Raw genomic sequence first — 12,805 nt, forward strand, 5'->3', positions numbered from 1 at the left:
TTGTAGAGATATTTTGTTGTAGGAAGACTGAGAAGAGCAGGGTGTCTACCTCCATGCCCTGTCCCACGAGCAGTACTTGAGGGGAGCAGGTCAGCGGTCGCAGAGCTGGCTGTACCAACCTCTCAGGGAGTCCGGTTGCCAGCGCTGCTTGCTCACAGCCCTCCTGCCACGTTAGGCAAAGTCTGGTTGTTTGTACTTCAGCGTTACATCGGGTCCAGGAGACCTTCTGCTGACGCTGCCGATTTCTAACCTGGGAGCACGGCCTCTCTTCCAACCCAGCCTACAGCAGGCACGGCAAGTAGCGCAAGACGCAGAAGACCACATTTTGAATACAGCCTTCCAGGAAAGACACACTGCTCATCTGGTCAGGGTATTATTTCCCATCATTGAAAAATTGTCGCCTTGCTTTGTTTGGGGTTTTAAATATCTAATTCTCCTTTACCATCTTACTGTAGCAGCAAGAAAAGTAGTCTTTTCTCACTGTGCCCATAGTGTTCCTGTTACTGAAACCTGTTACTCTGGCATGCAGCCAGCAGAAGAACAAAAGGTTTGGTTTTGTTCTTCCAGGCAGCGAGATCCCGCACGGAGCACAAGCCAGCCAGTACCACCGTGGTGCGAGAAGCTGCTCAGCTTTCCAGTTGCTCTACCAGACAGCAGGCTTTGTTGCAGTGCTGCCGCAAGTGGAATCAACCTTCGTGGGTTTCACGTATGACGGCCGAGAATAAACACTTCCAAGCAGAGCTGGAGTGAGAGCGGCAGACGGCAAGCGCAGCACAGGAGTCTACCTATCGCTATGTTAGAGCTGCCACAGTCTTCCCAAGGACTCTTCTTTCTTGGAGGGGAGATGGTGATGGTTGCGGCGGTGCAGACCACCAGCCTGAGGCCTGTTACTTCTCGGGCAATTGCAAACTCCACAGCTGGACTGAAATAAAAAAAAGTTTGCGCCTTACCAGAAAGCCTGGGCATTGTCAGCCAGATGAAGAGCAAGACAAAGTTAGCAAAATAACAGATTGGCTTGGCAGCTCCTGCAATTAATACACACTGGTCTTGATAACAGGCGTTTTCATTTAATAGCTTTTGTGCCGTTTGACTTTAAATGAGTGATCCTGAACTACTGAGCACCAGCAGAAAAAGTTGCAGCAAGACACCCTTGTCGGCGTGCTGGGCGTGCTGCCTCCTCCTCCCCAGGCTGCTCCCAGCCGTTGCCTCCCGCTGACACCACTTCTGTAGCCCCTGCCCAGCCGCTCCAGAGGTTGGGGCTCTCTCTGCAATCGCAAAGGAGCCCCCTGAGCAGGCACTGCTTCCACCCCATCCTCACAGTCGCATTGCCAACTGCTTTCATGGCTTGTCATGCAAACTGCAGGACCTAGGGAGTTTTATACAGTGTTTATACTGCAGCAGAAAAGTCAGGTATTCTGTATGAAAATCATTGCTATTTGAGGTCTGTCAGATCTGTTTTCCCTGTCCTAAACACTGACATGTCCATCCACACATCTGGGAATATGCTCAGTCCACCTATTTTTACTACCAGCATGCTTTAGACAGATAAGCAGAGAATACTGATTGCTCTGATAGCATATACCTGTGCATATTGCTCGTCTGTGTATTAAAAGAGATTATTATGATTTGTTTTGTCAGTGTATTTTAATGTTGACGAAGATATGTATTTTGGTTAGAATGCTTCTTATATTTTCAACTATTTTGTCCTTCAGACCAACTTATGTACACTTAAGGGTACAAATTATTTCAGAGTAACAGACAATACTTACCTGAGTTTTATCTATAATTAGAAGTCAGTTTTTTTCCCGTAACATGGGTTGCTCGCTGCACACTTTTGCAGGGGATCCTAGACTGAACATCCCCACTTAGTCTTTCCATAGCACTGCAGGATTATAGCAGGGGCAGTTCCAAAAGCACATTTGCAAAACAAAAAGGCTGAAATAGGTCAGTGTGATGCTCCATTTGCTTTTTAAATCCTAGATAAAGCGCAAGAGTTTCAATCCCAAACTCCACAGAGCGAGTCAGAGGCACGAACCAATAGCAACACAAACACGCCACCCCAAAACAAAGAGAGCGCCTTTCTAGTAAGCCCCAGCAGAATTCACAGTCATGCATCACTGAGGTCTACGCTTGCTGCTTTCGCGAGCATCAGGAATTGGGATTTTTCGGTTTCTAATGGCAAAAGCTAGAAGGGTAAAAGCAAAGGGAAAAGCTAGAAAAGATCCAGAGAGACCTGATGGCTGTAAAGACCAGACAGAGGCAATAAAGACGTAGTAATTAGTATGAAAGAAAAGAGCCTGTGAAACAATTGGCTTGACCTGAGTAAGAAAAGGGAAACATGCTGTAAACAGGGAGTATTTAGAGGAAAAAAAATGTGTAGAAGTAACTTTGCTATATATTTTTCAACTAATGGCTACTTAAGTCAGAAAGTGAGAATGTAAGGCTACAAATAAATTTGTACTACAACAGAAACGCTTGCTGAATGCTGTACTCTGCACTGGAGCTCTGAAACACAAAAGTCATCATCTGGAAGGACTGAATTGGCAGAAGCAGCCAGTTCAGAAACAAGTCTTTAAAGATACCTGCTAGAATTTTAATTTTTGCATTTGTAAGGCTCCTGGCTGACAGTTACAAACCACTCATAGGTCAATGAAAAGTGTATTCTGAGCAGGCTGAGAAAAACCAGACAAGGCAGAAAGGTTCAGCGCTGTGAAGGACTGAGAGTCTCAGGTCTCAGCCTGCAAGGACGTCATCAGCTGCTTGGCCAACTGAGATGTTTAATCCTGTTTTAAAGAGGACAGAGCAAGAAGTTTTAACATAGTTCTTCACAACTACCAGATCTTAATGCACGAAAGAGATGCAGTTAAGGTACCTACATTCAGAACAAATGACTGAACAACATAGATACAGAGGGAGCAGGAAACTTGGAACGGGTGCAGGACTGGAAAGGACTTGAAAGCAGGCAGCACAATGGGCAGTAGGGACTTTGGGGAAAGCATCCCTGAAAGCTAATTCCATGCACAGGAGACAACTTTCCCAAGGCTGCCTCTATAGCCAGGGGAGACGAGCTTCTCCAGAGCTCTGATCAGAGCATTAGCCTAGGCAGATGCTCTGAATCACCCATTTCCCTGACCAGAGGCCTTTGAGAGTGCCCTCCTAGTCCATAAGGCACCTGAAATAAAAGTTACTGATCAATCTCAGACACCCCTTCTCCATTATAGCAAAAAAGGAATTTGACAGAACATGGTAAACAAGATACTTAACCTGTTCATGATAAATACACACAAGAGGCAAACATATGCCTAAACATGGCTGAAAAAAAGGACTTCAGCTGCTCAGTAGGATCAGGGAACATTTTCAAGAGTACCCATCAGGTTAGTTCCTCAGAAACTCATTTCCTCATGAAATGGCTGGACTAGAAAGAAACATCAGAAGATCAAAGTGAGAGCTCAGAAAAACTCTGTCAACAGTCTTTATGAAAATTGTTGTTGCTAAAACAGAGTTTTGTTAAAAAGGCATGGGAATGAGTCTCTCAAGTTTTCAGGTTTGGTGTGATGAGACACAAAGCGAATTCTTCCCATTTCTCCTTCCTGAAGCTTTCAGGTAATTTTCAACAGGCAGCTGGATCGCCTCCATACATATTTCAGCAGTAGCTATGTCCATTCAGTTCATAATTTAAAGAAATATGATGTTAGTTCCTGAGCACATTCTGCTGAGCGTCTCATTAACACCCTGCCAAGAGCACGAGAGAACAACAGCCCTTCATAGGAAAACTCAGAATACATCAGCTGCGTTACAGATTTGTGCTGCATATAAAACTACCAGCTGGAACAGAAAGCAGCCCTGTACATCAAGGATGAAATGTGGGAGGTAAACAGGTCAGGTAGAGGAAAGTTTACAGTGTCTCTGCCTGCATAAGGCCATGTTTTAGCCCAAGCCGATTTCCTCAGACCTGGCTGAGGCATGGAAGCCCAAACCTTGCCAGCAGGTGCTCTGTGCACACGAGTGCATATCAATTACAGTAAAGGCAAAAGGGTTTATGATACCTTAAGAGTGTCTGTGCACGTCCCACAACTGGTCTTCAACTTTTCATAATTATAAGCAGACAGACAAAACTCCAATAGAGCCAACAGAGGCAAACTGTATGAACCCAAAAAAACAACTTAAACCCCATGCTGAGTCCATCTATTGTATACCACAGCATTTAAACTCTAATTTACACTTGCTGATGTGTAAAGTCTGGACATCCTGAAACACAAAAGACCAGTTTCAGACCTCATCATCTCCTGCATTCCCCTGCATGCATGCTGCCTTTTGGACAGCACTGCCCCGCTCTGTTTTTTTGTTTCCTTGTTGTTGTTTTATTCTGCACAATGAGCTTGCATAACCTCATCATGCCTTTTTTCTGAGCCAGGACCAGTGCTCATTCACTTCAGCAGAATACTTCTTCCACATCATTTGGACCAAAGAACAAGGGTTCCATAAAGGTAATTAGTATTACTGATCTTTCTAACTGCATTACAATATGTTCAAAAACAGCTAAATGGAACCAGAGATACAAATCATGAGCTTGGTTTGCAGTACTCATCCTTTGCATCATGTCAAAATCAAGAAGGACTTGCAATCATATCCTCTGTGAACTGCATTTAAATCAAATGCAGCGTGTCCTAGGGCACATTAAGGAGTAAAAGGAAGGAAACACTGCTGTTGTAGGAATGGTTAACACCCTTCTTCCTGGCAGGAATGCCTCTGGGCATTTTAGTTTGCCTCTTTGTGCTGATAGTTAATTCCACAGTCTCTCCACACTGGAAAACCCTGGAGCTTGTCACCTTGTCACAAAAACACTGCACACGCAGAGAGAACTGCTGCCAGCTGGACGCTCCAGAGCCTACCACATAGAGCCTCCCCGCTCCAGGCATTGTTGCCCATTTCAAACTCGCTGACTACAAAACATTGCAGGAATCATCCAGGTGGCCTCAATCAGCAGTGCTGGTGTACACCCTGTGTGCTAGTTTCTCTCTAAAAACAGCAACAAAAAAATATTCCTGCTACATGAACAGAAAGCATCCATACCGCACACCAAACTGCTCTTCTCCACAGAGCGCTCACAGTTGTCTGTGGGTTTTCAAGATACAGGTATGGGCTCTTGGTTCCTCTGCTCAAAACGCTGGAGGTCTTCTACTGCCTGATCCCTGGAAACAACCGGACAAGTGACTATCTCTGGTTCAGCCGATCTGTTCTCCCAAGTTGTTCTGGCTTAAAGGTGATCGTAACAGTCCAGGGAAACGTCACTGCACCTCTTAGGAAAAAGATAAGCTTTAATCCTTGCAAGTGGCAGATCATACACTCCGAGCTAGCTGGATTCAACCACAGATGGCAGGCAGAATTCATACACTGTTCCCCAAAACACATAGATGTGAACTAAAAGAAATTCCAAGCAGCCAAGTAAAACTCCACTTACACTCCATATGGTATTACCAGGCTTGGTAACTGCTGCAATGTGCTGCAATACATTAACTGAAGACAGACACACAGTTCTGGTCATTTAGTAAACTAGTAGTTTTATACATGCTTGCTTTCTTTTTGGACATGTGAAGTCCTGTGAAGGTTAAAAAACCAACCCGAAACCGAAACACACCCACAAAAACAGACAGACACCTAGATACAGCTTCCTCTCAATTTGTTTTATTTGGCAAAGTAGCAATTCAGACAGTTCACACAGCATTTATTGAAGCTCTTCAAATCTTCTGCATTTCAACTTGTCCTCATCTCCAAGAAGTTTTTACTTCAGAACCATTGCTCCATCATGGAGGGGTTTTCATCTTCCAATTCCTAAATGCTACTCGGGATACTCCTTTCTGAGTACCTTGACTATCACCAACCCCTTCAGTGGAATGGGTGCACTAATCCCAACAGCCTTGGTCCCTGAAGTCTTACACCTCCTGAAGTGGTTCTCCCCAAAAAGTTGTCACTAAGTCTCAGCTTTATCACCTCTTCTAAGTTAGGCTAGCTTATTACACTGTGTCCAGAGACAAGAATTTGGATACAGTTGAGCTCCTATCTTTCATTTAGCTAATTAAATTAGTGAGAAGATGTAAATAAAGCTGAACTCAAATTGAACGATACAGTGACCAAAAGGTTGAACATTAGCATGCATCATTTAAGATATTTCACTTCAACACCAAGAACTAGATTCACAGTTGATTGTGGGTTAGTACAAATTTGTCAGGTGCAAGTGGGTTTTTCTGAATTGTATTTTCTAGAATACACGCTATATTAATTCCTTTATAAGATTAATCTTGTGTATGTGCTCCCAGGCTGCAGTCAGATCAGGAGGTGGTACATTAATATCTAAACAAATCAAGTGATACATATTTTTTACACAGGAATAGGATGGGGCTGATCTTCAAAAGGCAGGTTACTTAAAATGTTCCCCTTCCATATTCAGAAGCCTGTGAATTTTAATGTTTTTGCTTTCAGGGATTAATCCTATCACAAAATTATTGCTGTTCTACCATAAAAGTCAAATATATTTTTGCAGTGATCACTATGGGTTGTTTTTATGCAAGCTATTTTATTCTATAATCTTTTTTTACCATAAAAAAAAGAAAATAATGATAACATGCTGTTTACTTTAATTCCTGGTTGCTCAAATCTGAGCAAGATGACTCAAGACACACTTCCCCCCTTTCCCAAAGCAGCCCACCTTACTGTACTGCTTTGCAATTTGCTGTTGACATTTTACAGTACCAAACCAGAAAACTCGGGGCAGAAAAAAAAAAGTTTACTGCCTCCCAACTGCTCTTCTATATGAAAACTGAACAATTGCATATCTCTCTGTACTTAGGAGTCCAGGATTCATTACTCTTTCTGCATGTATCATTTTTTCCTTGTAGAGCAATTAAGAATTCACTTTCTAAAAAACCAGAAATTTTCCTGGGTGCCCACAGTTAGAAAAATGAGAATGTTAATACAGCACATGGCTTTGCCAAAAGCAACTTTCTTTTAGAATCAAACTGGATTTTTTTTTTTTAATAAAGAATCTAGCAATCCACATCTCAGTAGTCTTCTACATACTGATCCTAACCTTCCACACAAGCACACAAGCCCCCTTTTGCTTTTAACTTTATTTGGCAAAGCAGCATTGCATCAACTGTTCAGTGATTGGGACAGCTTACATCATATTTACGGAGTTAAATCCATGTGTATCACATCAGCAGTGAGCTATAAACCAAAAGAGAATTTCAAGACTCCATTAATTAATTTTAGAAGGAAAGGGAAAACCATGTCTGTTATGTCCAACTTGAACAGCCGTGATTGATAAGAGCGACCACCCACCTCTGATGTCTTGAAGTTTAATATATACAAATGCCTGGTTTTAAGGTAATAAGCAGCTGATTGTATCTACTACATGCTAGTCTATGACACCATGTCAAAAGCTTAAAAGGAAGTTCATCTCCTTTTAGTAGCATCTAGCAGACATCGGAACACAGAAAACCTGGTATTATCTATGTAGTGTCATAAGGTGCACAGAAGCAGTTTTACCAAGGGACACAGGAGCCGAGAGAAGTGAGTGTTCAAGTACCCCCATCAAAATTAAGAGTTCACAAGCTAGAGGTCTTTATCTGCAGTCTTGCAGAAATTCACTTTGAACAGATGAAAGTAAAATAAAGGCATGTTAAATAAAACAGTGCCCACATAAAACTTTCCACCATTTCTTTATCAGATTTGCCTTGAGCATCTAAAAAAATAAAACAAACACCACGCTTTTCCATGCTGATAACAACAGTATAACGAAGTCCAAAACAAGCTGCAATGCTGTTGGTTTTCAAAAAGCTTTTAGAACTGGAGATGAGCAGTCCACTGTAACACTATGTTTGGGTCAAGATGATGTAGCTTTTACAATTCATCCCTGTAGAAAGAAAACACATGCAGTTATGTTTCTCCTCCCCTTGGAAATCATATTTGAAAAGTTTTGATATAGAATCAGATTACATTTAAGTGCTCATGCACATCAGCAAAACTTCAGGAATCTCTTCAAGCATTTAAGGTTAAAATAAAAGGAAAGGCAACAGCAATCCCATTCATCTCATACTATTATGTGATGTATCGTGAAATATGGGTCCCTCCATTTTACATTTAATGGAACATTTGCTTTAATGAACATTGCCCGCATCACACAGCTAGTTACACAGCTACCTGTCATCCAAACTCTGTTGGCTACATGCTGGCAAGAAACTAAGCCAACTTACTGGACAGAGTATTGGCAAAAAACATTCTCTGTAGCTGCCAAAAAGGCAAATTTAGCTTCAGCTGCTGTCACTCAAGAAAGCTAGGAACACAATCTCACATCAACGTCATGCAGTTTGTACCACCTATTGTATTTATTTCGCAGAGGAGCTCAATTAGGTCCTGAAGGAACTGTGCTAAATCAGGACTAGGTTATGGAAAGGGTGGGGGCAGGGTAGGTGTGCATGCTAAAAGGACATTCAGGTAGGAGAAAGGATGCATCAACAAGTCTCTAAATCACTACGAGGAATCTAGAAAATGCAGGCTTTTGTTCCTGCAGAACACTTAAAACACATTGAAACAGGAAACCCATAGAACCCATATTCCAACAGTGAAATTATCATATATTGGCGATTTGTTTAAATATTTCTAAAGCATTAACTTTAATGCAAAATGTCCATCAAATCTGAAAGCTGTGCATTGTGCTGTTATGAATGTTGGTAAATTCAATCAGAAGTGTTTGCTTTTTTTTTCCCCCTCAAGGCACAAGCAATCTATAAACTCACAATGAATTTGCTGCAATTTTTCTTTTAGTAGGTGCATCACCCTCATTAGCCAAAGCAAACACTGTCTGAATTAAGAAAAACTTCACTAATGTGATTGCTGGCTCAATACACAATAGTATTTCCAGCTATCATGCAAACTAACCCACAAAAATACAGTGCTACATGCGCACAAGCAAAAGCTTTAAAGTTACAAAGGCATTGTCCTTCAGGAATCACATAGCGTGGAATGACAGCAAGCAAAACATTTTAAAAGCAACTGAAAAGGCTGTTGCAACTAGTGGTTAAATGACTAGTTTTTTATCTAATGCAGTTGGGATGCAAACCTTGTGCTTTGTTAGTGATAAATATTTGCATTCTTTGCACTTTGTGCTGCCTTCTAATAGTAAGGTACTAATCATACAGCTTCAGAATGTTGCAGTAATTAGAAAAAGCAGAAAAAGGCAAAAAGGGAAAGAACACATCTTGGCAGGGATAAAGAAAAATCTATTTATAGCCAAAGGTTTGGAAGTTCTCCATATTTGCCTATTTCACAGAATGGGCATTTGCTTACTTAAACAGATTAAAAGAATGAACATCTGATACTCAGTTTAAAATGCAGTGCCGGTGAATTTAGGACAAATACTTCATTCATCCTTAATGCTTCCAGGAGCTGCGTCATCAGTTAATATTTACAACTTCAAAAAGTGTGTTTAAGTATTGACTACTGCTGTTGCTGGTTTAGTCTCATATGCCTAATTGCCGATGTGATTTTCATCCTGATTCCTGCCATATACTCTCATAGCTTTGTAAAAGCCTGACCTTTTACTGTGAAAAATAATTCTTAATCCTCTAAACCCAAGCTAGATCCTCAAGAAATTGTAAGCCTAAGAAAAATTCTGTATTTACTCTGAAACTATTAAACATAATAATTTTACCCAGGCACAGATGTTGGCAAGGTCTTTGCATAATGTTGCTAACGCGTTTTACAAAATGGTATTTGTACTTAGAATTCAAGTAAGTGATACTAATATGCCAATGTTTTAATTGTTGGTATTTTGCATTGCTTTAAGCTATTCATGACCACATAATAATGTTCCTGTAAGTTAAGTATATCCTAGATGTCACTTTGAAAATAAAGATTTTCATATTCTGTTTATTAGAACATTTATTAAGGGGATCAGCTTCCCTTGAGATTCTTCACTTGCTTTTCAATACTGGTTAATCTAACAGCAGCATGCCAGCCCAAAACAATCCATGATGTATGTGTTAAAATTATGTAGCATTTATTTTCTACTGTTATGAGAAGCTGAGCTTATATGTGTACTATTGGATTATATATATTAGAAAGTTACAGAAAAGTCTCAGATCATTAGGTAGGTAACACTTCTCAGCTTTCCACCTAATGTGAACAGCTTGCAGACTTAAATACCCACTGCAAAACAGCATCAGTTGATCTGAACTTCAGTTGTATGGATCAGAAGCTGCCAAGCTATGAAATGTGCCAGGTTTCAACTACTGGTAAAAACCAGGATACTTGCCTATCCTCCCAGCAGTAAAAGATCTATCCTCCTATAAAGCTTAAAAGCAGACTCAAAAGACGACTGCTATTTCCTTGTTAAAAATATCCTGTTGTCCTCTAAAGCCATAGGAAAGATCTACTAATTAATTTCTATTTTTCTCCCTTTTTCTGGCCACGACTATTTGCTGTGATTCTTACACAACTCACCTAATTTCCCTCCACCTTCATATATGCGCTCCTTCCAATCAGCTTACTAGCTCCTGCTTAGTAAGCAATACATATATTTAGGTTTTAAGTCATCGCAATAGTCCTTCTCAGGCCCTTGGAATTCTAGCAAGAGAATCACTCATCTAATATTGTCAATTGAGGCATCAAAGCAACTTTATAAGTTCAAGTTAAAGCAAATTTCAGAAGTCATTAGCTCAAAATTACTATTCTAAAAATAAATTTAAGAAAGTTTGAAAAAATTTGGCTTACTAGTAGGGAAAACATATAGAGGAATATTCCACACTTCCCATTAGGAGTATCCAACAACAAACTAAGAAACAATCTTAGAAAAAGCTAACAGGTAGTATTTCAGGTAAATGTCAGAGTTCATTACGAAAAGAAAAAAAAAAATCACAAATCTTATCAACAAGTTTGGGATACAGGTAAGTCAGGAAGTTTTGTGATCTGTCTCCACCTCTTTGGTGGAAGGCATTCTAATTAAATATTTGATCAAGCATTTATAAATTTATCTGAAATCTGTAACTCACTTTTTGATCCACTTAAACTTTCTTGTCATTAGGCAGCATTTGACTTTTCCTTTTTGATACATCATTCATCTATGAAAAATATGCTGTCATTACTGATATTGTATTTCAAACTCATATTAGGCTACACTCTGAATTTCAGTATCTACTCAGTGTTTCAGCAGCCATTTATTTCTCCCTTGGTAATTTTAAAGGTTTAGACACAATATTTGGACTTGTAGCATTTTAATCTGGAAAGGTGCTGTCATAAAGTATTTATTATTTGCTATGATGAATCATCAAATTGACAGTAAGTTGAAATAACAAAGAAAAGGAATTTTCTCTGCAACCTATCAGTTACATAACATGCATTTTTGCATAATACATAAATTTTAAATTTAATCTAAAATATTTTGTGCACAGATTCTTTTTGCCAAAGTAAAATAAAAACTTTATCATTACTCTGCATAGCCTAAGGAATTCTGGGCAAAAAACCTCCTGCTAATTTCAGTTGAAATTAGACAACTAGCTCATCAGGGGCATTGAAACCCTGAATAAGAGTTTCTAAGCAGAAACATATTTTCATATTTTCTAATAAACACATTTTCCAAAAGGCTGCTTAATCATGTTGTATGTACAGATATGTGGGATACAGTAACAGCCCCAGTCTAGTCACTGCAGTTTTTGCTCAGAAAGGTTACACTGTCATTATAATTTTGTATTTTATCAGCAAATGTGAATTCAGCATGACATTTATAAATAATTTCTACTAATGCAATATTTTAAGTTAAAAAGTTGTTAACTTTTTAAAACAGCTGCCTGTTTGGAAATAAAATCCAATATTGCAACAGACTCATTGCCAAGCATTCCTTACATTGTTATTCTCTTATTTCTCCTTGTATCAGAAATAGTGTGGCCAGCAGGAGCAGGGAGGTGATCGTTCCCCTGTACTGGGCACTGGTGAGGCCGCACCTCGAGTCCTGTGTTCAGTTTTGGGCCCCTCACTGCGGGAAAGACATTGAGGTGCTGGAGCGTGTTCAGAGAAGGGCAACAAAGCTGGTGAGGGGCCTGGAGCACAAGTCTTATGAGGAGCGGCCGAGGGAACTGGGGTTGTTTAGTCTGGAGAAAAGGAGGCTGAGGGGAGACCTTATCGCTCTCTACAACTACCTGAAAGGAGGTTGTAGTGAGGTGGGTACTGGTCTCTTCTCCCAAGTAACAAGCGATAGGACAAGAGGAAATGGCCTCAAGTTGCACAAGGGGAGGTTTAGATTGGATATTAGGAAAAATTTCTTCATGGAAAGGGTTCTCAAGCACTGGAACAGGCTGCCCAGGGAAGTGGCTGAGTCACCATCCCTGGCAGTATTTAAAAGATGTGTTGATGTGGTGCTTAGGGACATGGTTTAGTGGTGGACTTGGCAGTGTGAGGTTAACGGTTGGACTCAATGATCTTAAAGGTCTTTTCCAACCTAAATGATTCTATGATTCTTTAGCTTGTCTCCATATCAGTAGTAAGTGCACTCTCACAGAGCAGTAAAACCAGAGAGATCCTAACTTACACAAGAACTGCCAACAAAGTAGCCAATAAGCTGTGTTCTCAACTGTGCAGCACAAGAGGTCTTCTCTCCTCCCTACTTATCAGTAAGGAAAATAAATCAATTAATAATTGGGAAGTTTTATGTGAAAGGATAAACATCCTTACCAGCATAATTACATAAGTGGGCACCTACTGTTGCATCTCTGGTACACTAATGCATTTCATTCTGTACCAGAGAGAGGGTTCC

At 40.4% G+C, this 12,805-nt stretch overlaps 1 protein-coding gene across 3 annotated transcripts in view; it reads right to left on the bottom strand.

The window, feature by feature from the left end:
- Nucleotides 1-5,663: 5,663 nt before the first annotated feature.
- The window catches only part of PCMT1 (protein-L-isoaspartate (D-aspartate) O-methyltransferase), a 35,961-nt gene continuing 28,819 nt past the window's right edge, over nt 5,664-12,805 (bottom strand). For all 3 annotated transcript variants that reach the window (XR_775286.1, XM_010581904.1, XM_010581905.1), the window contains exon 8: nt 5,664-7,912. Coding sequence is in view for 1 of the 3 variants with exons in the window: in XM_010581904.1 (XP_010580206.1) it covers nt 7,900-7,912 (13 nt within the window). In the remaining 2 variants the exon portion in view is untranslated. The remainder of the gene's footprint in view (nt 7,913-12,805) is intronic.

The sequence above is a fragment of the Haliaeetus leucocephalus genome, unplaced genomic scaffold (genome assembly GCF_000737465.1).
Source record: "Haliaeetus leucocephalus isolate CR32 unplaced genomic scaffold, Haliaeetus_leucocephalus-4.0 Scaffold819, whole genome shotgun sequence".
In the NCBI taxonomy this organism is placed as follows: Eukaryota; Metazoa; Chordata; class Aves; order Accipitriformes; family Accipitridae; genus Haliaeetus; species Haliaeetus leucocephalus.